General features: G+C 41.7%; 1 protein-coding gene across 1 annotated transcript in view; it reads right to left on the bottom strand.

Annotated features, from left to right (window-relative positions):
- Nucleotides 1-23,583, bottom strand: part of TSEN2 (tRNA splicing endonuclease subunit 2) — a 44,507-nt gene that overhangs the window by 10,281 nt on the left and 10,643 nt on the right. The window contains exons 4-7 of the mRNA XM_047097209.1: nucleotides 16,980-17,511; nucleotides 15,366-15,443; nucleotides 5,292-5,342; nucleotides 2,311-2,449 (exon numbers count right to left, since the gene is read on the bottom strand). Coding sequence (XP_046953165.1) covers nucleotides 2,311-2,449; nucleotides 5,292-5,342; nucleotides 15,366-15,443; nucleotides 16,980-17,511 — 800 coding nt within the window. The remainder of the gene's footprint in view (nucleotides 1-2,310; nucleotides 2,450-5,291; nucleotides 5,343-15,365; nucleotides 15,444-16,979; nucleotides 17,512-23,583) is intronic.

The following is a 23,583-nucleotide window of genomic DNA, read 5'->3' as shown; positions in this document are numbered from 1 at the left end:
AAGACCTGCCAAGTGTTTACACTGAGTGGCTACTCTTACAGGAGTATGAAAAGGAGAACAGGGCAGGAAGCCAAGGAAGGAAAATGGGCACATAACTTATTTAAACATCGTGAACTGTGGCCAACACAATTACGTGGAAACCTAGCAAACTAATCTCAAGCTAATCCTGATCATTCGTGTGGTAACCCTGAGTTAGGATATCTGTACCTGAAATCCAGCCGTGGAACAAACAAAAGGAATCATTTATCTTAGAGGAATAGGAAATTCTTAACCTTTATTTTGGACTGCAGACACGTTCCCTCCCTGCTTGAGAATTTAGTGAAACGTTCAGACTCTTGACCCATAAAAACACACCAATCTAAAACACAGTATTTTATATTGTGCTGGGGTTTCCTGAAGACTATCCTATGATTCCAGGTTAAGCACAGTTTAGAGCATTTAAAGATTTAAAACAATGAATTGGCTTTCTTTGGGTATTTAAAAAGGCTCAAAGCATTTGGAAGGACCATATGACACAGGTCAAAAGACCTCAGGGGCCGTGACTTCTTAGAAGACCTTTCAAATATATTGACATTTTTTTGTCTGAACCTCACAAGTAATTCTGAAAGGCATCCAGGAAGCACTCTCACTTGGGAGGTGAGGAAAATGAGTTTGAGGGACTTGGCAGTGACACTAGTGCTGGGCACGGACCCTAGGATTTATGCCCACTGACCCGGGCCCGTGGCTTTGGGAGCCACTTACACAACGACAACTCTAAATTTTTATCTGAAGGCTGTCCTATGCTCTAGAATCATCTATTTTACAGTATCTCCACTGGACTTACTTAATATGTCTAAAATACGAATCCATGTATGTAAGCATTATCCCTGATTCCTCTTAAATGAAACTCCTACATCCATTCTGTCTGCAGGGCTGGTTGGGCTCAGCTTCCCTAACAAAGTCTATCTGCTTCCATTTTTGCCCCCTGCCCCCCATCCCACAGTCTACCAGTAACAGAGGAGACAGAGAGTTCTATTCATTTAAGTCACTCCTTTGCTCAAACTCTCCCAAGACTTCTAATCACCAGAATAACAACCGGGCCCTACATAATCTGCCCAAGCTTAATTTGCAGACATCACCTCATGTAACTCTCCCCTGGGATCTCTAAGTACTAGACACACTACCTTTATGCTGTTCCTGAGACTTCCCTGCCTCAGGGCCTTTGTGCTTGCTGTTCACTCTGTGCCTACCATGTTCTTTGCTCTTCCCCTGGGATCTCTAAGTTCTAGACACCCTGTTTTTATGTTGTTCCTGAAACTGACTGAGCTCATTCCTGCCTCAGGGCCTTTGCACTTGCTGTTCACATTGGGACTACCATGTATTTCCCCAGATTCTCAAGTAGCCTGTTCCCTACCGTGGTCACATTTTGTTTGTTTTGATCACATCTTTTCAGAGCCTTTTCCTAACTTTCCTGACTTTCTATCCCTCTACTATGTTTTATTTTTCTTAGTATTTAATAGTCCCTGAAATTAGATTATATATTTACTTGTTTGCTTATTGATCTCCCCAGCCAGAATGTACGCAGCTCCATCAAGGCAGCTCTGTGTTTGTCTCATTCACCTCTGTCTTCCTGGTACCTAACAAGACCTGACCCACAGAAGAGTCTCCGTAATGATCTGTTGAATAAAGTGCTCATCTGGTCCAAAAGCCTTACTTTAAGATAAGAAGATGCAGTTTCTAAGGGCCTGGGCTCCAGAAAAAGCCCAGCTCCGTAAGTAACTGGTCCTGGAAACTATTAGGGGCAAATGACCCATTCTCTCACAACTGCAGTCTCTCTATCGGAAAAATTAGAATAATAAGAGTATCCTTTGCTGCTTTAGGGATTAAATGAGATAATGAATTTTAAAATGTTTGACACATAGTAGATGCTCAACAAATGGTAGCTGTGATTATTCTTCTGTGATTATTCTCATTTGCTAGATGTGACAATGGAGGCCTAGAGGATGAGGGACTCCCCAAATCATAGGAGTGAGTGGCTAATGAGAGGAGGGGGCAGAGCTGTAAAACTCTCTTCTCAGATTACAGAGTGGTGAGAGAAAAAAACCTGAACACTTTGGCCTCCAGGCTTCTATCCTGGGCTTGCCCCTTAGACTTCCTTTCCACTCTTCCTAGACAAACCCTCAACTTCAATCCAAATATTCTTACCTAAGCCAGAAGGAAAGCATCATCTTAGAAAAAAATGAGCAACAGTACATATAACCAATTCAGTTTTCACCCCGGGATCTGCTGCGAACCTTGGTTCTCGCACCTACCGAGTCAAGAATTACTTACGTAAATCTGTCCCATACTTCAGTCCCACTTTGGGAACCCAGCCCTTGCTTCGGAAGTAATGGTATGCCATGTACGTAGTCCTGAATGTGGGCTGAACTATAGGGAAAGCTTTCCAGAGCTTCAGGATTGTTAAAGGCTCCTAATGTTAAAAAAAAAAAAAAAAAAAAAAAGAGGGGCATGATTATGTATGTGTTCACTCATCATTCAGCCAGTGAACGGACATCTACACTAAGTGCGGAGCGGAAGCAGTGAACATGGTGCCCACAACGGAGGGACTTAACAGAAGATCTAGGCCCATGCTGTCCAGTATGGCAGCATCAGATATAGGCCCGAAGGGAGATGTGCCTCAAGGGGAAAATACACATTGAATTTCAAAGACTTGGTAGGAAAACAAGAAAGTAAACTATCTCAGTAAGTTTGGAAATGTTGAGTTAAACAAATCTTGCAAATAATATAAATTAGTTTCACCTTTTTTTCTCTTACCTCCCCCACCCACCCTCATTTTTATGAGACACAGAAAACACGTGCATATGTGAGCTGGCAGAGGGGCAGAGGCAGGGAAAGGGGGAGGGGGAGGGGGAGGGGGAAGGAGAGGGAGAGAGAGAGAGAGAGAAAGGGAGGGGGGAGAAAGGGAGACACAGAAAATCTCGAGCAGGCTCTATGCTCAGAGTGGTTCCATGCTTGATCCCATGACCCAGAGATCATGACCTAAGCAGAAACCAAGAGTTGGATGCTCAACCGACTTATCCACCCAGGCGCCCCTTTTTTTCTAGCAGCTACTAGAAAATTTTAAAAAGGACCCACATGGCTCCCATCTGAGGCTTGTGTTTACTTCTGTCAGAGAGCACTGGTTTGGAGGACCTGGGAAAGGCTGCCCTGAGACAGCAACATCTGAGATGAGGAGGAAGTAGCCGAATGGAAGGGGATGGTGGGAAAATTGGGGGAGGTGGGGTGGCTGTGGAAGAACACTCTGGGCAGAAGGACGAGTGCGTGCCGCGAGCTCAAGTGTGACAAGTCCACCAAAGCCACAAGGCAGCAGGTTCCAAACATTTCACAGACCCAAGAGAGTAGCTACTGTATGTCAGGCCACATTCAGAAAAGCCAAAATGTAATTTTGTAAAAGCTTAAAAAAAAAAAGACGCTTCATTTAGTCCTTGAAACTGGAGGGTGTGTTATCTCATGGCACAAATGAGCAATCCAACAGCTTCAAAGGGCATTTTGTTCCTAATGGAGGATGTGAAGAGACCGAGAATGGCTTGGTTCAGAGAACATTCAATTTTTTGGATGGTTTAGGGCTCAGTCAATGAGACTTGTTCAGTTTGTCTCAGCCTAAGATTTAAAATCCATAAATATGAGCTACAGGTTTTTTTCCTTTCCTTATTCTTTTTTTTTTTGCAGTTGTTCCTAAGATAGAAAATCCATACATATGTGGCCTTTATTTTTTATTTTATGTATTTACTTTTGAGAGAGAGAGAGAACGCAAATGAGCAAAGGGCAGAGAGAGAGAATCCTAGGAGGGGAAGAGGGAGGGGGAGGGGGAGAGAAAGAGAAGCAGGGCTCACCTGAAGCAGTGCTCATGTTTTACCCAAAGCAGGGCTGATGTTCACCAGAAGCGGGGCATGAGCTCACCCAATGTGGGACTCAAACTCATGAACCATGAGATCATGACCTGAGCCAAAGTCAGATGCTTGACAACTGAACCACCCAGGCACCCCTATGCGTGGCCTTTCAGTCCTAACGCAAGGAAACAGTTGGCCCTCCTCTAACAAGAAACAGTCTTTCAGGGAAGGTTGAACTTTTGATATGGATAGCCCATCAAGTTTCAGAGGCTGAGGATTCTATGTAGCAGTGGAATGTTCTGACAGATTTTGGCTAAGGCCCAGGAGAGGAGGCAAAGGTGGGCTAAGAATGGCCACCACCTGAGAAAATGAATCACCCATCAGCAGACATCTGTTTCCAAACCACTGGAATAGTCGTGAAAATAATTTATATAATCAGAATTTGAAGAATGATAAAATTATGCACTCCCAGGTACAGAACAGAATATACTGTCTCTATTATTCTGCTTACCTTTCTCTTTTTAATTTTAATTTCATTTGAATTATTTTGAATAGGTATTATATTCACATGCATAGAAGTGTCCAGTGAAGTCTCCCCTTCTATCTGTGCGCCCAGCCTCCAATGCCTCCACCAGAAGGTAAGCCGTGGTACCAGCTTCTTGTGGGACTTTCTAAGGGCAGCAGGCTACAGTATAGAATCACGGCTTTGGGAATACCTTGACATAGCTTCAATTATTAGTTCTAACCAGACTAGCTGTGTGACCTTGGGTGAGTTACTTACTTCCTTTGAGCTTCAGTTACCTTATCTGTAGAATTCTTACCAGGCAGAGGCAAGGATTAGGTACTGCAGGTAAGGTACTCAACACACAGCTTTTACCGAAGTAAGTGCTAAACACGGACAGTTTCAACTTTTGTTGCTAATTTTTAGTACTTTTCTGACACAGATTTCCTGATCATTATTTAAGATATTGATCTTCTCCTAGTCTCTGGGAATGAAATCAAATCTAAAAGAGTCAAAGCTGGCTTTTGCCTTAATAGTCCCAATTCAGGACCCAAAGCCCAAATGTAGAAAAAAAATCTGATCCAATTTTACTGGTGAAAGTAGGCACGTTTGTATTACAGCAATGTGAAAATTACTACAAGCTGCTTTCAACACGAGGAATAAATATTTTTTTAAATTTTTTAATGTTTATTTTTGAGAGAGAGAGAAAGAGCGAGCAAGCAGGAGAGGGGCAGAGAGAGAGGAAGACACAGAATCTGAAGCAGGCTCCAGGCTCTGACCTGTCAGCACAGAGCCCACACAGGGCTCAAACCCATGAACCGTGAGATCATGAACTGAGCCAAAGTTGGACGCCCAACCAGTTGAGCCACTGAGGCGCCAGGAAAATTTTAAATGGACTGTATCTAAATAAGACATCTTACCTTCTCATAGTAGATGCTTAGACATCCTAGAGCATAGACCAGGAAAAAGGCCTAAAAACAGAGCAAGCAGAAAATGCTCATTAGAAACTGTCCCACATTCTTGAGAAGTTATTTTACAGACTGATTTCTCTTCGCCTCAAGTACAAACTAACATCCTTAAATCATCTTCAAAATGGTGACATTTTTTAACATAAATGATTCATGCAAATTTAAAGGATTTAAAAAACATCTAAGAAAATATAAAAGTCACAAATTGGTTAAAAATCAATTAAAAAGGCATTTGTATGATATTTCCCATGTATTTTTCCCCTTAAAAATCACATAGCTAAACTGGAAAATGATGTAAATAGCTGTAACAACAGCAACTTTTGCTCATTAGATTTTCCTCTGTAAAATTAAATAACCATATTAAACTGAGAAAAAAATTTACAGAAAGAAATATATGGAAATTTGTGAAAAGTAGGCAGTGCAGATTTGGCTTGCATAACAAAACATGAGTTTTTTAGTCACCCATGCAGTAAAGTGATTTCCTATTAAGTAATCCCTATCTTTCCATAAACTTCATTATATGGTAACTTTTTTTCCCCCCAAATGTTTGTTTATTTTTGAGAAAGAGAGGGGGGGAAAAAAGCATGAGTGGGGGAAGGGCAGAGAGAGAGAGGACAGAGGATCTGAAGCAGGCTCTTTTGCTGGCAGCAGAACCTGATGGGAAGCTCGAACTCATGAACCTCGAGATCAGGACCTGAGCTGGTCGGATGCTTAACTGACTAAGCCACCCAGGCACTCCCATTATACAGTAACATGTTTTACTTGTATGACGAGGCAGGAGGGAAAGCAAGGAAAGTCAGCTCTAGTTGAGTAAAATCATACTTGGAAATAAAAATAGTTTTTTAAAAAAGTTTATCTTTTTGAGTAACCTTACACTGAACATGGGGTTTAAACTCCCAACCCTGACTACTGACTGAGCCAGCCAGGTGCTGTAAAAGTGATAAAAGTTAAGACAATGCCAAACATGGATACCACCAAATAGACCCTGTTTTTCACTCTACTTGTAGAGGAGAAAAGGATTCATGTTTACACCTGAACAGACTTACGCAAAATTGCTGTGTACTAGTGGCTAAATGGTGGCTATTAGTAAAACTGGGTTACTTTCTGTATAAATATAAGGATGAGAGATTCATTTACAACCAAACGACAAACATTATACTGCTGCTGCCACCTGGCACAGATGAGGAGGGCCCTCTTATGGAGTGTGGCAACCGAGATGCAGTCCCCAGCCAGAAAGGAGTGGCGGGTTTTTATCAAGAAAGGATGCTGTATTTTGTCAAATGCTTTCTCTGCATCTATTGTGAGGATCACGTGCTGAATCAGAAAAACATGCAGCCAAGAATTCTTTAGAGCAAGGCTGTCATTTAAAATAGAAGGAAAGGGGCACCTGGGTGGCTCAGTCAGTTAAGCGTCCGACTTCGGCTCAGGTCATGATCTTGCAGCCCGTGGGTTCGAGCCCCGCGTCGGGCTCTGTGCTGACAGCTCAGAGCCTGGAGCCTGTTTCAGATTCTGTGTCTCCCTCTTTCTCTGACCCTCCCCTGTTCAAGCTTTCTCTCTCTCTGCCTCAAAAATAAATAAAATGTTTAAAAAAATTTTTTTTAAATAGAAGAAAAGATAAAGAAATTCCCAAACAAAAACTAAAGGAGTTCGTGACCACTAAACCAGCCCTGCAAGAAATTTTAAGGGGGACTCTTTGAGTGGAGAAAAAACAAAACAAAAAGACCAAAAGCAACAAAGACTAGAAAGGACCAGAGAACATCACCAGAAACACCAATTCTACAGGCAACACAATTCAATAATCACTTGAAATGTAAATGGACTAAATGCTCCAATCAAAACACATAGGGTATCAGAATGGATCAAAAAACACAAGACTCATCTATATGCTGGCTACCACAGACTCATTTTAGACCTAAAGACACCTGCAGATTGAGAATAAGGGGATGGAGAACCATGTATCATGCTACTGGATGGCAAAAGAAAGCCAGAATAGCCATATTTATATCAGACCAACTAGATTTTAAAACAAAGGCTGTAACAAGAGATGAAGAAGGACATTGTATCATAATGAAGGGGTCTATTCACCAAGAAGACCTAACAATTCCAAATATTTATGCCCCCAACTTGAAAGCACCCAAATATATAAATCAATTAATCACAAACATAAAGAACTCATTGATAAATAATACCATAATAGTAGGGAACTTTAACACCCTATGTACAACAATGGACAGATCATCTAAGCAGAAAATCAAAAGGAGACAATGGCTTTGAATGGCACACTGGACCGAATGGATGTAACAGACATATTCAGAACATTTCACCCTGAAGCAGCAGAATACACATTCTTCTCAAGTACACATGGTACATTCTCCAGAATGGATCACATACTGGGTCACAAATCAGCCCTCAACAAGTAAAAAAGATCAATATCCTATCATGCATATTTTTAGACCACAATGCTATAAAAGTTGAAATCAACCATAAGAAAAAATTTGGAAAGACCACGAATACTTGGGAGACTAAAGAACATCCTACTAAAGAATGAATAGGTTAACTAAGAAATTAAAGAAATTAAAAAGTACATGGAAGCCAATTAAAATGAAAACGTGACAGTCCAAAACCTCTGGGATGCAGCAAAGGCAGTCATAAGAGGGAAATTTATAGTAATCCAGGCCTTCCCAAAGAAGGAAGAAATGTCTTAGATATACAACCTAACCTTACTCCTAAAGGAGCTGGAAAAAGACAGCAAATAAAGCCCAAAACAAGCAGAAAAAGGGAAATCATAAAGATTAGAGCAGAAATCAGTGATATTGAAATAAAAAAAAAAAAACAGAACAGAGCAATGAAACCAGGATCTGGTTCTTCAAAAGAATTAACAAAATTGATAAGCATCTAGCCAGATTTATCAAAAAGAAAAGAACCCAAATAAATAAAATAATGAATGAAAGAGAAGAGATCAAAACCAACACTGCAGAAATAAAAACAATAGGAGAATATTATGAGCAATTATATCCCAACAAATTGGGCAATCTGGAAGAAACAAATTCCTAGAAAGATATAAACTACCAAAACTGACACAGGAAGAAATAGAAAATTTGAAATGACCCATAACCAGTAAGGAAATTGAATCAGTAATCAAAAATCTTCCAACAAACAAGAGTCCAGGGCCAGATGGCTTTCCAGGGAAATTCTACCAAACAATTAAAGAAGAGTTAATACCTATTTTTTTGAAGCTGTTCCAAAAAACCAAAACGGAAGGAAAACTTCCAAACTTATTCTATGAGGCCAGCATTACCTTGATTCCAAAATCAGACAAAGACCCCACTGAAAAGAACTACAGACCAATTTCTCTGATGAATATGGATGCAAAAATTCTCAACAAGATACTAGCAAAGTGAAGCCAACAATGCATTAAAAGAATTATTCACCATGATCAATTGGGATTGATGCGCTGTATGGTTGATTCAATATCCACAATTCAATCAATGTGATACATCACATTAGTTAAAAAAAAAAAAAAGATAAGAACCACATGATCCTCTCAATAGATGCAGAGAAAGCATTTGACAAAATACAGCATCCTTTCTTGATAAAAAAAAAACTCAAGAAAGGAGGGATAGAAGGAACATACCTCAAAATCATAAAGGCCACCTACGAAAGACCCACAGCTAATATCATCTTCAAATGGGGAAACTGAGAGCTTTCCCCCTAAGGTCAGGAACATGCCAGAGATGTTCACTTTCTCCACTGTTGTTCAACATAGTGTTTGAAGTCCTAGCCTCAGCAATCAGATAACAAAAACAAAAAGCAAGCAAATCAGCAAGGAAGACGTTAAACTTTCACACTTCACAGATGATATGATGCTCTTTTGGAAAACCGAAAGACTCCACCAAAAAACTGCTAAAACTGATACATGTATTCAGCAAAGTTGAAAATCAATGTACAGAAATCAGTTGCATTTATAGACGCCAATAATGAAGCAGTAGAAACAGAAATCAAGGAACTGATCCCATTTACAATGGCACTGAAAACCAAAAAATACCTGGGAATAAACCTAACCAAAGAGGTAAAAGATCTGCATGCTGAAAACTACAGGAATCTTATGAAAGAAACTGAAGACACAAAGACATGGAAAAACATTCCATGATCATGGACTGGAAGAACAAATATTGTTAAAATGTTGATACTACCCAAAGGAATCTACACATTCAATGCAATCCCTATCAAAATAATACCAGCATTCTTTACAGAGCTAGAACAAACAATTCTAAAATTTGTATGGAACCAGAAAAGACCTGGAATAGCTAAAGTAATGTTGAAAAAGAAAATCAAAGCTGGAAGCATCACAATTCCAGACTTCAAGCTGTATTACAAGGCTGTAATTATCAAGACAGTGTGGTACTGGCATAAAAACAGACACATAGATCAATGCAACAAAATAGAGAACTCAGAAATGGACTCACAAATGTATGGCCAACTACTCTTCGACAAAGCAGGAAAAGAGTATCCAATGGAATAAAGACAGTCTCTTCAGCAAATGGTGCTGGGAAAACTGGACAGTGACATGCAGAAATATGAACCTGGACCACTTTCTTACACCATACACAAAAATAAACTCAAAATGGGGCCTCTGAGTGGCTTGGCTGGTTAAGTGTCCAACTTCAGCTCAAGTCATGAGCTGATGGTTTGGTGAGTCTGTGCCCCATGCTGGGCTCTCTGCTGACAGCTCAGAGTCTGGAGCCTGCTTCGGATTCTGTGTCTCCCTCTGTCTCTTCCCTCCCCTGCTCACACTCTGTCTCTCTCTCAAAAAATGAGTAAATATTGGAGTGCCTGGGTGGCTCAGTCAGTTAAGTGTCCGACTTTGGCTCAGGTCATGGTCTTGCGGTTCGTGGGTTCAAGTCCCGCGTTGGGCTCTGTGCTGACAGCTCAGAGCCTGGAGCCTGCTTCAGATTCTGCATCTCCTTCTCTCTGCCCCTCCTCCACTCGCACGCTGTTTCTCTCTCTCTCAAAAGTAAATAAACATTAAAAAAAAATTTTTTTGGGGCGCCTGGGTGGCGCAGTCGGTTAAGCGTCCGACTTCAGCCAGGTCACGATCTCGCGGTCTGTGAGTTCGAGCCCCGCGTCAGGCTCTGGGCTGATGGCTCAGAGCCTGGAGCCTGTTTCTGATTCTGTGTCTCCCTCTCTCTCTGCCCCTCCCCTGTTCATGCTCTGTCTCTCTCCATCCCAAAAATAAATAAACGTTGAAAAAAAAAATTTTTTTTAAAAAAAAAATTTTTTTTAATGAATAAACATTAAAAATAAAATAAAATAAAAAAACTCAAAATGGATGAAAGACCTAAATATAACAAAGGAAACCATCTAAATCCCAGGGAACACAGGCAGCAACCTCTTTGACCTCGGCCACAGCAACTTCTTACTTAACATGTCTCCCAAGGCAAGGGAAACAAAAGCAAAAGTGAACTATCAGGACCTTATCAAGATAAAAAGCTTCTGCATAGCAAAGGAAACAATCAACAAAACTAAAAGGCAACTGATGGAATGGGAGAAGATACTTGCAAATGACATATCACATAAAGGGTTAGTATCCAAAATCTATAAAGGACTTATCCAACTCAACACCCAAAAAACAAATGATCCAGTGAAGAAATGGGCAAAAGACATGAGCAGACACTTTTCCAAAGAAGACATCCAGATGGCCAACTGACACATGAAAAGATGCTCAACGTCGCTCCTCATCAGGGAAATACAAATCAAAACCACACTCAGATACCACCTCATGCCAGTCAGAGTGGCTAAAATGAACAAATCAGGAGACTATAGATGCTGGTGAGGATGTGGAGAAACGGGAACCCTCTTGCACTGTTGGTGGGAATGCAAACTGGTGCAGCTGCTCTGGAAGACAGTGTGGAGGTTCCTCAAAAAATTAAAAATAGATGTACCCTATGACCCAGCAATAGTACTGCTAGGAATTGACCCAAGGGATACAGGAGTGCTGATGCAAAGGGGCACTTGTACCCCAATGTTTACAGCAGCACTTTCAACAATAGCCAAATTATGGAAAGAGCCTAAATGTCCATCAACTGATGAATGGATAAAGAAATTGTGGTTTATATACACAATGGAATACTACTTGGCAATGAGAAAGAATGAAATATGGCCTTTTGTAGGAACGTGGATGGAACTGGAGAGTGTTATGCTAAATGAAGTAAGTCATACAGAGAAAGACAGATACTGTATGTTTTCACTCTTATGTGGATCCTGAGAAACTTAACAGAAGCCCATGGGGGAGGGGAAGAAAAAAAAAAAGAGGTTAGAGAGGGAGGGAGCCAAAACATAAGAGACTCTTAAAAACTGGGAACAAACTGAGGGCTGATGGAGGGTGGGAGGGAGGGGAGGGTGGATGATGGGCATTGAGGAGGGCACCTGTTGGGATGAGCACTGGGTGTTGTATGGAAATCAATTTGAGAATAAATTTCATATTAAAAAAATAAATACAATGATTATTGGACTCAAAAAAAAAGATTTAATGAGATTAAACCTTATAAAAATTTTAAATTTTTTTTTTTCAACATTTATTTATTTTTGGGACAGAGAGAGACAGAGCATGAACGGGGGAGGGGCAGAGAGAGAGGGAGACACAGAATCGGAAACAGTCTCCAGGCTCTGAGCCATCAGCCCAGAGCCCGACGCGGGGCTCGAACTCACGGACCGCGAGATCGTGACCTGGCTGAAGTTGGATGCTTAACCGACTGCGCCACCCAGGCGCCCCTAAATCTTATAAAAATTTTAAAGGCTACACAAAGCACCTACCTGCTCAATTCATTTTAGTTTTCCCTCCTTTTTAAGGAACGATTTAGATATTACAGCCTGGAAAATTTCAATCCTCTGTTTGCTAAGCAAGAGACTCCTTCCTGTTATGTGTTAGAATTTAAGTTCCTTAGAAACTTTCCATTATCAGTCAACAAGTGTTTCTCTAAGAACTGATGAAACCAATGCCTCATTAATATTTACTGGCCTAAAATAAACGGCTTTTATGAATGTACACAAACTGCTCTTAGGTACTTATTACAGATGGAGTGGATCTTAATTCAGTTGAGTTGGCTTTACTTGGAATTAAATCATCAGCAGACTGGGGAAGTCAGGGGAGGGAGCGAGTATGTCCCTTGAGATCTCATTAGTAAGTTTTTACTATCAGAGCAAAATGGAGGGAAGAGTTTAATGAGGATTTAATGTCACATAACTAAATCTAGTTAGAGCCCAAAGCATTATAACAAAAACAGTTCTCAGTAACAGATCTCTAAGAGACAGATCTTTAAGTCAGCTGTGGTATTACCATTCTCAATCCCTAAAAAGAACTCCTCTGAATCACCACAGAAGGGCTGCCTGTGTTCCTGAGGACATTTATGGAAACACATTAAACTGCAGAGTGGTGCACCAAACATGGGTGATTCATTCATAGGAAATCTGCCAAAACAGAACTGAGAAGCAGAGCTACATCTCACTGCACGCTCTCTGAAAACTGTAACACCTCTCTGGAATGTCCTCTGGAACCAAGCAGCTTCCAAGAACACAGAGCAACCTCACCTACCGCCCAACACTCTTGCTTTTCTTCAGGGAGTGTTTGGGGGACAGCAGCGGACAGCAGCCCCTTTTCTTGTAAAAAGCACCGAACGGAATACAAGTAGTCACCTACTGGGACAGTGAGCTGACACCTAACGCTGCTGCCTCCCAGGGCAGAGACACTGCCTGGCTCCTCCTGGCCTCAACTATCTGGCCCACCCTCCTATTGATGCTTGTTATGGTCCTCACCCTTCCCTGACACAGCTGTCTGTAGTGCCCTGGTGCCATCCGGTAGAGAGACAGACTCCTGGTAGATACTCATAGATGTGCCCTCCACAGTCTAGCCATCCTGTATTGCCATCCAGGACTGAGCTGCAAGAAAGAGCCCAGGCTGTCCAGTGTCCAAATGGCAATCCCCCACTTATCCTTTAACCTCCACGGATACCACCGACCTTGTAAAGTCTTCCCAGCTATAATTAGTAATCATAATTATTAAGCATCCTGGGTAAAGGATACTAGAGGAGCAACACTGGCACCATCCACAGACTGCACTGAATGTAATTATTTCTGGGCTACCTTTAGAACCAGAGTCATAGTCTGTTTATTTCTGTATTGTTACTACTAAGCTCAGTGCCTGGCACACAGGAAGTACCCAGTGAAAATTTTTGCAAAATTGACTGCAAAAGAAAAGATTCCAACTAGCTTTTATAAGTAATTTAATTATAATTTACAAGTAATTTAATAACTTAATAATGATAATGACAAGAATAGCATGCGGTAACACTTACTGAGCATTTTACTATATATCAGGCACTGTGCTGAACCCATCACAAGCAGTAGTTAATTCCCAGAACATCTTATGAATGAGATGCTATATAGCCCTCATTTTACAGAGAAGAAATCAAGGACCAGAGGGCTCAAGCCCTTAGAGAATGGTATCCACAGTGCTGTCCAGAACTTTCTGTGATGACGATGTTCTACACCTGTGCTATCCAATACAGTTGCTACATCCACAAGCAGCTGCTGAGTGTTTGAAATGTAGCTGGCGCAACTGAGAAACAGAATTCTGCATTTTGCTCCATTTTAATTAGTTTAATAGAATAGTCACATGTGCCTAGTGGCTATTGTTTTTGACAACAGACTAAGCTATCTCATGTAAAATGAGATGAAGTAAATAATTCCAAACATCCTTTCCTGGTCCATAAGGCTGTACCTTTGGCTTCACTGTGTGGAAGGAAGTACAGACAAGGAAATCAAGAGAATATGGAGACACAATCATTTCTCTGTGGACATGTCTATGAAGTTACCAATGTGGATGCTTTCAACACACATTTCCTGAGAATGGTGCTAGACACTGCTGAGGCTACCCAAGACAGGCAGGAGCGCTCTTGGGGAAGAGGCACATGGGTGCGAGGAAGGGGTGCTATCTTCCAGGGCAGAAAGGACGCTTCTGTGAACAGTATAAACATAAGCAAACAAAGAGAGACTGAACAACAGGTGAACACAGCATAGATGAACTTTAAATCAGAGGAAAAATTTATGATGCACTTAAAAAAATTTTTTTTAATGTTTATTTTTGAGAGAGAGCAAAACAGAGTGTGAGCAGGGGAGGGCAGAGAGAGAGGGAGACCCAGAATCCGAAGCAGGCTCCAGGCTCTGAGCTGTCATCACAGAGCCTGACACAGGGCTTGAACTCACAGACTGCTAGATCATGACCTGAGCTGAAGTTGGACGCTTGACTGACTGAGCCACCCAGGTGCCCCAGATGCAAGTTTTAGTGAGTCACTTTTAAGCCAACTTTTGGGAATGCAGCTATTGCATTAAGAGAACATGTATTAGTAATCCTACAGAAGGAGATATCTAGAATCCATTTATGTAATTAGCAGTCATTACATGACTTAGAACATGAATCATAGCTTATTAAAAGCTGGCGAAACTCCACAAATATACTGAAAACCACTGAACTGTACACTCTATCTATCTATCTATCTATCTATCTATCTATCTATCTAGAACATGGAGGAAGGGAGAGAGAATCCCAAGCAGGCTTGTTAGTGATGTCAGCGCAGAGCCCGATGTGGGGGCTTGATCCCACAAACTGCAAGACCATGACCTGAATCAAGATCAAGAGTCAGGGGCTTAGCCAACTGAGCTACCCAGGCACCCCTGAACTGTACGCTTTAAATGGGTGAATGGTATGGTATATAAACAGTATCTCATGATACAGGGAAGTCCCCCACCCCCAAAATCTTAGACTTGATGAAAGGAAGGCTAAGGAGTGAAACTTAGGCAGGCCTACTTTGGAAGCTGACTATGGTCATTTCAAGACCGATTTATAACATTCAGTTACTGAATACTCACTTGCTGAATTACAGACAGAATTGCATTTATAGGTGGGCTGCATTTACAGGTTGCCCAGGCCCTGAGACCAACAGCCGAAAAAATAACATGCAGGAAACATACCTCTTCTAGGCTAAGTTGCAAATACTCCAAGATCCGATATGGATTTCTTCTGCATATTAATCTCTTTTTTGGTGCCAACTGAAGACAGAAGAAAGAAAATACATAGAGAACAAATGGAAGGACTACATGTTACATAGAGCAGATTGTATTTTAAAACAAACATGCTTCTTATAAATTTCCGAATTCACATTTATTGGCTTAATACTGTTAAAAATATAGATTTTTATTATTATTATGTAGAAAAATAAGTTTTAGGTTTTCTACGACTAACATTTTCATTTATTTCTTTTTTCCCCAAGAATTTTTCCCGCAATTGTGATCCTTTTGTTGGTCTGTTTTATGTCCTTCTTTTCACCGACCTGTACCTCACAAGTGTGTGCCTAGGTTCTTAATTAGACTTCACAATCTCATTCTGAAGCGTACATAGCACTTCTTCAAATGGTGTTTCACGTACTACTTAGCCATTAGATTTTCTCATTTTTAGCTATTATAGACCATTTCAGGGCACCTGTCTCTGACTGTGCATCCATCATTGAAGTGGTTCTGGGTCTGCTTCCCAGTGCTTCTCCTATGCTGGCTGACTTCCATACCCGAGACCCTCTGCTACAGCCAGACTCAAGACTACATGTACTTACCACAACACTTCTTTTTATCCCACCCAAGGGAAAGAATATTATTGCAGCTGCTTTAATTTATGCATTAAAAAAAAATAAGTTATTCACAGACTTGAAGTTTTAGTAGAAACAGCTCTCGTAACTACTGAGCCACCAGGGCTGGGACGCAGTGCCTGCGGATTCCAAGTGTCTCACCACCTCTCACATGCCCTGAGTACTTAATATGGGCCTGCTACCAGTTCCGAGTAAGGGACACCCTGGTCATCCCACATCTGCTATGGGCCAGACATAGATGGTTCTGGAGGAAGTGAATGATTTTCTTCTTCTTTTTTTTTTTTTTAAGTTTTTACTTAAATTCCAGTTATTTAACATACAGTGTAATAATATCAGTTTCAGGGGAACAGTTAGTAATTTAACACTTGCATACAATGCCCAGCGCTCATCATGACACGAGCACTCCTTAATCCCCATCGCCCATTTAGCCCATCCGTCCCCCCCCCCCCCCACCGTTCCCCCTCTGGTAACCATCAGTTTGTTCTCTACAGTTAAGAGACTATCTCTTGGTTTGCCTGTTTTTTTCCCTTTGCTCATTTGTTTCGTTTCTTAAATTCCACAAATGAGTGAAATCATATGGTATCTGTCTTTCTCTGACTTATTTTGCTTAGCATAACAGTGAATGATTTTCTTCTTGAACAATGCAGGGCTGAGGGTGCTGACGTCCTGTAATAGAAAAGCTGTGTATCACTTTTGACTCCCCCAAAACCTAACTACTAATAACCTACTGTTGAATGGAAACCTTACCAATAACATCCACAGCTCATTAAGGCATATTTAAGTATTATATGCTGTATCCGTAAAATAAAGTAAGCTAGAGAAAATAAAATGTTATTAAGAAAATCATATACAAAATACACTTATTGTACTGTATATAAAAAAAAATCCATGTATAAGTGGATCCATACAGTTTGAACCCATGTTGTCAAAGGCCAGTTATACTCACTTCCTCACGTGGGGCACATTCTTTCTCGCTCACATGATACACATCTTCCTCTACCAGCACATACTCATCACTGGGCCCTCTCTCTCTGGCACAGATGAGATCCACTTGGGGACTCCTGTCCCCAGGCTGAGTGTCACGCTGGGGGAGAATATCTTTGCTGCAATGAACGTGGGGTGGGGGGCAGTGCTGCAGTGTGGCAACCTCTACCAAGTGTTCATCCAAGCCATCTGGAGTCAGTGGGTCAGGCCCTGAGCTCTCTTGTAGGTGGTCTGATTGCTCGTTAGGACCCTCCAGGTCTAGTGACTTTTCCGAGCCCCCATTCATCACAGAAAGTTCCTCTCTATCTGCAATACCTTCCATTTTGGGAATGGTTTCAGAATTCAGCTCATCATGCCATTGAAATTCTTCATTCCTTTTTATACCAGGATGCTCGAGTGGTTTTGTGTAATCCTTGAGGATTCTGTGCACTGTACTCTCATCCTGCCCCTGTCTTTGCATGAGCTTTGTGGCCCATTCTATACTACGCTGATACCTGCAAAAGGGAAATAACGTCAGTAACACTTGAATTTTTTTTTTTTTTAATTTATTGTCAAGTTGGCTAATATACAGTATATACAATGTGCACTTGGTTTTGGGGGTAGATTCTCATGATTCATTGTTTAAATACAACACCCAGTGCTCATCCCAACAAATGCCCTCCTCAATGCCCATCTCCCATTTTCCCCTCTCCCCTGCACCCACCCCACTCATCAACCCTCAGTTTGTCCTCTGTATTTAAGAGTCTCTTATGGTTTGCCTCCTTCCCTCTCTCTTTCAAACAATTTTTTTCCCCTTCCTTTCCTTCATGGTACTCTCTTAAGTGTCTCAAGTTCCACATATGAAGTAATACTTGAATTTCAATATTCAAAAGACAACACAGTATGCAAAAAAGATAGGTAGGTAGTATGCTGAAATGTTTATAGCAGTATTTCTCAGTGGCAGGCCATAGGTAAGTGTTTTCTTTATAATTTTTTTGTGCTTTCTAATTATTCTAATTATTTCTAATAAGCACGTGTTATTTTTGTTTTTATTATTAGAGCTTCATTTAATTTTTTTGGTTTTCGAATAATTTTTTTTATTTGAGAAAGAGAGTGAGTGAGTGTGTGAGTGGGGGAGAGGGGCACAGGGGGAGAAGGAGAAGGGAGAGAGGGAGAAGAAGAGAGAGGGAGGGGGAGGGGGAGAGGGAGGGAGAGAAAGAGAGAGAGGGAGGGAGAGAAAGAGAGAGAGGGAGAGAGGGAGGGAGGGAGGGAGGGAGGGAGAGATATCAAGCAGGCTCCTTGCTCAGCATGGAGCCCAACATGGGGCTCGATCCCACGACCCTGGGATCATCATGTGAGCCAAAATCAAGAGTTGGATGCTCAAAAGACTGAACCACCCAGGCGCCCCTATTTTTCTCAATTTGAAAAAAAAAATTGACCCCAGTTTAATGAAGTATGAAAATTTATGTAATTTAAAACTGGTAGGCCAAATGATTTAGGTAAATATAAAGAGAATATGGAGTCATTTGTCAGGATTTCTTTTACATTATTCTCAATTTTGGATATCACAATATTTTCTGAAAAATATCCCACTCACAATGTAAAGAGCTTTTGTTCAGTATCGGAGTGAAAAATGAGGATTTTAAGTTTATTTATTTATTTTGAGAGAGAGAGTGCACAGAGACAGAAGTAGAGAAAGAATCCCAAGCAGGCTTCGTACTGTCAGTGCAGAGCCTGACATGGGGCTCAAACTCACGAACTACGTGATCATGACCTGAGCCCAAATTAGGAGTCAGATGCTTAACCGACTGAGCCACCCGAGAGCTCCAAAATGAGAATTTAATAAATATTTTTCACAGTACCTACTAAGGTTTCCACTACATAGGAAAAGAAATGATTATGGTGCTATACATATAGCCAAGCATCCTAGCAGGAAGGGCCCTTTTTCTCAGAATAATTTCTGAAGCATATTTTGGTGAGGAAATACCTGCTTAGTTCCTTAAATGTAAAGGCAACCCCCAAACATTTCCCAAGTTACATAAAGTCATAGGTAAGACAACAGGGTTCTGTCCCAGTGAGATGTCACCACATGACAACGCCACTGGAACACCTCCGTGTGGGCTCAGACCGACATACTGGAAAATCTCATCATTAGAAGGGCTAAAGGCAACTTTCTGCCTCTACAGCTGTTAGCCTGATAGCACTTAAGAAGGCATGGTTTGTTGAAAGACAGGTAATTTTACTCTTCACCTTGAGTATTTTGCTTTGTGTAAGGATAGCTGAATATGTCATAAACTGCTACATCTCACACGCAATTGAACAAGGAAGCGGGCTGTTATATTTAAGAGATTTGTGGCTGCTTAACCCTGACCCATCAGAAGAATCTCCCAGCTGTCCACACCCTGTTTATCCTACATGGGGATGAACATGCCTTCCTACATATTGGGAATTGTATCTTAGATTTAAAGGTTAAAACCTAGCAAAGCTATTTTCACACCTGAGAAGCAGGGTGACATTGCGATTACATGCATGAGCTCTGTATTGCACATTTCACATTCAGCCTGACTTTGTCACTTGTAATTGTTTGACAAAGTCAATTACTTAACTTCTCTATGCTTGTTCCCCCACCCAGAAAATGGGGTAACCACATAAAGGGTGTTATGTATTACTTTTAATGATCAGAATAAAAAAAATGTAGCTGCTCATACAACAGCAGGGTGTCTTCTCACCTGCACGGAGAGCATGGCCACGGTTACAAGCAGTTAAAAGAACTTTCATTCGAGAGACCTAAAAAGAATCTTTGCTTTTCATACCACCTACAGCAATGGCTTTATCAGCTTTGTGGTCTATGAATCGCCTTTATCTGAACACAAATTTTTGTGTCAATGTGTACTTTTCTGGGAAGGGATCCACAACTTTCATCAAATTCCTTGACTCAAAATATGTGGAAGAATCACTGAAAGAAAGGTTCAGCAATTGCCCCTCTGAACAAAAGATCTCTAACTGAGAGAGAGAGCACACACAGGCCACTGCTCTGCTCTCTGCAGTACGGTGGTCAAGGCAAATATGGGTTCCAACTCTCATTACATTATGTTCTTGTACCAGCTACACAACTGTGGTAAGGCCCAGTTCCTCATCTTTAAACCAGGACTAACTGCACTTACCTCATGGAGGTGCATTTATTTAAAAAAATAAAATCATTTTGGGGTGCCTGGGTAGCTCAGTCGGTTAAATGTCTGACTTCAGCTCAGGTCATGATCTCGTAGTTCGTGAGTTCAAGCCCTGTGTCGGGCTCTGTGCTGACAGGTCAGAGACTGGAGACTGCTTCGGGTTCTGTGTCTCCCTCTCTCCCTGCCCCTCCCCTGCTCATGCTCTGTCTCTCTCAAAAATAAATATGAAAAAAATAAAATCATTTTGACTCACATATATTACATTAAGAAATACAAATAACATTAAAAAAATTTCATTTAATGTTTATTTTTTGAGAGAGACAGAGCACGAGTGGTGGAGGGACAGACAGAGAGGGAGACACAGAACCTGAAGCAGGCTCCAGGCTCTGACCTGTCAGCACAGAGCCTGATGTGAGGCTTGAACCCATGAACCATGAGATCATGACCTGAGCTGAAGTTGGGTGCTTAACCGACTGAGCCACCCACGCACCTCACAAATAACATTTTTAATGAATGGAAATGTACATCTTAATTAACTGCTCTTTGAGAGCAGGGACAGCCATGTGGGGACAAGCCCTGCACTAGATCTGGGTTCTGCAGTTGGTTCTTTTGTGTGATTCCGAGCTAAGCCACTTAGCCTCTCTGTCTCTTTGCTCTTCTGCAAGAGGCCAGAATCACACCTGCATTCCTGCCTCATAATGACCTCAGATGTTCATTTATGAAAGCTCAAGTGAGACAGTGGCTGCAAAAGCATGTGGAAGGAAGCCTCTGAGTAAGACTGGTGATGAAAACAGCCAGATACACAAATGACTAAGACATATGGCCTATGAGTCACAGAGCAGGTGTCGGCTCATTGGCTGGCAATACCTTAAAAATCCAAATCCTGCTGCGATTACCCCCAAACACTGCTGGAGAGGCCGCAGGAAGAAAAAAGTGAAAAGTAAAAGTCAGGAAACATAAGGCGCAGACCGGCAGGAGGAAAAGGTGGTAGCTATGATTAGAAGCAACAATGAGGCTAGGGAAAAGCAGACTCAGTTTAGGGACACCAGACTACAGAAAATGGTGTACCATGTGAATACACCTCTGCTTTTTCTGTTTCTATTTCTTTGAACACACCTCTTTCTTTAGCATGGAACACCCTTCTCCACCGCCTATTGATTAATGCCTATTTATTACTGGAAGATCACAGCAAAATGGTTTTGAGTCAGTGTGCTTAGGTCTAAGTACTACCCTTGAGCAAGTTACGTAACCTCCTCAGGTTCTACTTCCTCACCTGTCAGATAACAACAGGACCTACCTCCAGGGGTGATGTTAGGACTTCAGAGATAGTAGAGTACCTCGTATGTGGAGTATACCCAAGAAACACCAGCATGTACAACTACGGTACCGTTCTATGTGTCAATTCCTCAGAGGCTCTGGAGCTCAACTGCCTGGTCTGAGCTGACATAATCTCAGACAAGCTGTTTCTAGGTTCCCCATGTATGAGACGGAAATAAGTACATCTACCTCAAAGGCTTCTTGAGAAGATGAACTGAGATGTCAGGTAAAGCATACAGACTGGGAACCAGCACTACTGGAGCAACCAGTACCCACTGACCACGACAATGGTGATGGTAATATATCACCATATTTATCACAGAAGAGTGTAATTGCTTACCTGTCTTCCTCTCCCACTAGACTGAATCCCTTGAGAACAGGGACGGAATCTTTTCCTCCTCTTCTATCTGCAGCACCTAGCCAGTGCCTTACACACAGGCACCTGCAGTAAATGCTGGCTGAATAAAGGACCACAAAAGAGGAGGGGAGACCAGCACCCCTCTCAGGGCTAGTCCTTCAAGGACACAACCAACATACTTCAGTCCCCTTGGGCATTATCTGAAGGCACTGATCCCCATCTCCAGAAAGGATTTCACAGAAGGTAAAGGCCAATCAGAGTGAATGCACTTGAGAAATGGATCAGAGGGGCGCCTGGGTGGCTTGGTCGGTTAAGCGTCCGACTTTGGCTCAGGTCATGATCTCACGGTCCGTGAGTTCAAGCCCTGCGTCGGGCTCTGTGCTGACAGCTCAGAGCCTGGAGTCTGTTTCAGATTCTGTGTCTCCCTCTCTCTCTGACCCTCCCCCATTCATGCTCTGTCTCTCTCTGTCTCAAAAATAAATAAACGTTAAAAAAAAAAAATTAAAAAAAAAAGAGAAATGGATCAGAGTTTCAGAGGGAATAGTAAAGAAACAATTATAACAAGTATTTAAACTGGAAAATTAACCTAAAATATAAAAATAAGCCCATTTTTTTTAGTATTTAGTATTTTTTTAATATTTAGATTGTGACTGTAATTATTACGGCCAAATAATGAATCAAGTATTGATAAGGGGGCATAATTTTCTGACAGAGTTGTCAGATATGGTTAAATCCTAGCCCCTGGCACCTGTGAATGTGACCTTCTCTGGAAACAGGGCCTTCGCAGATGTAACCAAGTTATGATGAAGTGGTACTGAGTGGTATCCTTGAAGGAAGAAGGAAATTTGGACACAGACACAGAGACAGACACAAGGGGACCTCCACGCGAAAATAAAGAACCGGGAGGGATGCATCTTCAAGTTAAGGAAGGCCAAAGATTGCTGGCTACCACCAGAAGCTAAGGCCAGACACGGAAGATGGCAGGATCATCCTCTAGAGTCTTCCGAGAGAGCACACCCCAGGTGACACCTTGATTTTGGACTTCTGGTCTCCAGAAGTATGAGAATACATTTCTGCTCTTTTAAGCCACAAGCCACAAGCCAAGCTTGTGGTACTTTGTTATGGCAGCTCTAGGAAACTACTACAAGGATCAATAAAATCCTTGGAACGTTATTACTATAGCGCTTATGAAGGGATAACCCCAGGCAGGTGGCAATCTCCCCCCATTCAGAACCTCACATACTCAAAATGGCTTGATGCCATGCCATGTTCACTGCCAGCATGATCCGGATGCAGTTCTGAGGGTCAGGCTTCTGCTCTGTTTCTGAGTCTTAGTGTTGACTGCAGCTTTTCTGCAGCTACTACTGGGATGGGGGCTCTACTCCTGGGATGGGGGCTCTGCTGGGTCCTTAGCAGGCCCCTCCCATGGACTAGAACCTGACATCCAGCCCCTGCCTGCAGTTATAGCCAGAGCAGCCACTGAGATCTCCCCGGTATCACTGCCTCCTGGCCACTCCTCTGGCCATGGGGTTACCGAGCACAAAACCGAAAAGGAGCTGTCAGATTCTGCCAGTATGTGCTAGAAGCAAGATGAAACATCATCGTGGGCATGGATATTTTTAGGAGGCTTACAGAAGAGGTGCACTTTGAGTTGCCCTTCAAGGATGCTGAGGATTTATTTATTTATATGTTTTTTAAGTATTTATTTATTAGTATAATTCTTATATATATATTTTAAAATT

This window comes from Lynx rufus, unplaced genomic scaffold (genome assembly GCF_022079265.1).
Source record: "Lynx rufus isolate CCGP_SWC_20201006 ecotype Redwood Valley unplaced genomic scaffold, mLynRuf1.p SCAF_4, whole genome shotgun sequence".
Lineage (NCBI taxonomy): Eukaryota > Metazoa > Chordata > Mammalia > Carnivora > Felidae > Lynx > Lynx rufus.
This window is presented reverse-complemented; position numbering and strand designations above follow the sequence as displayed.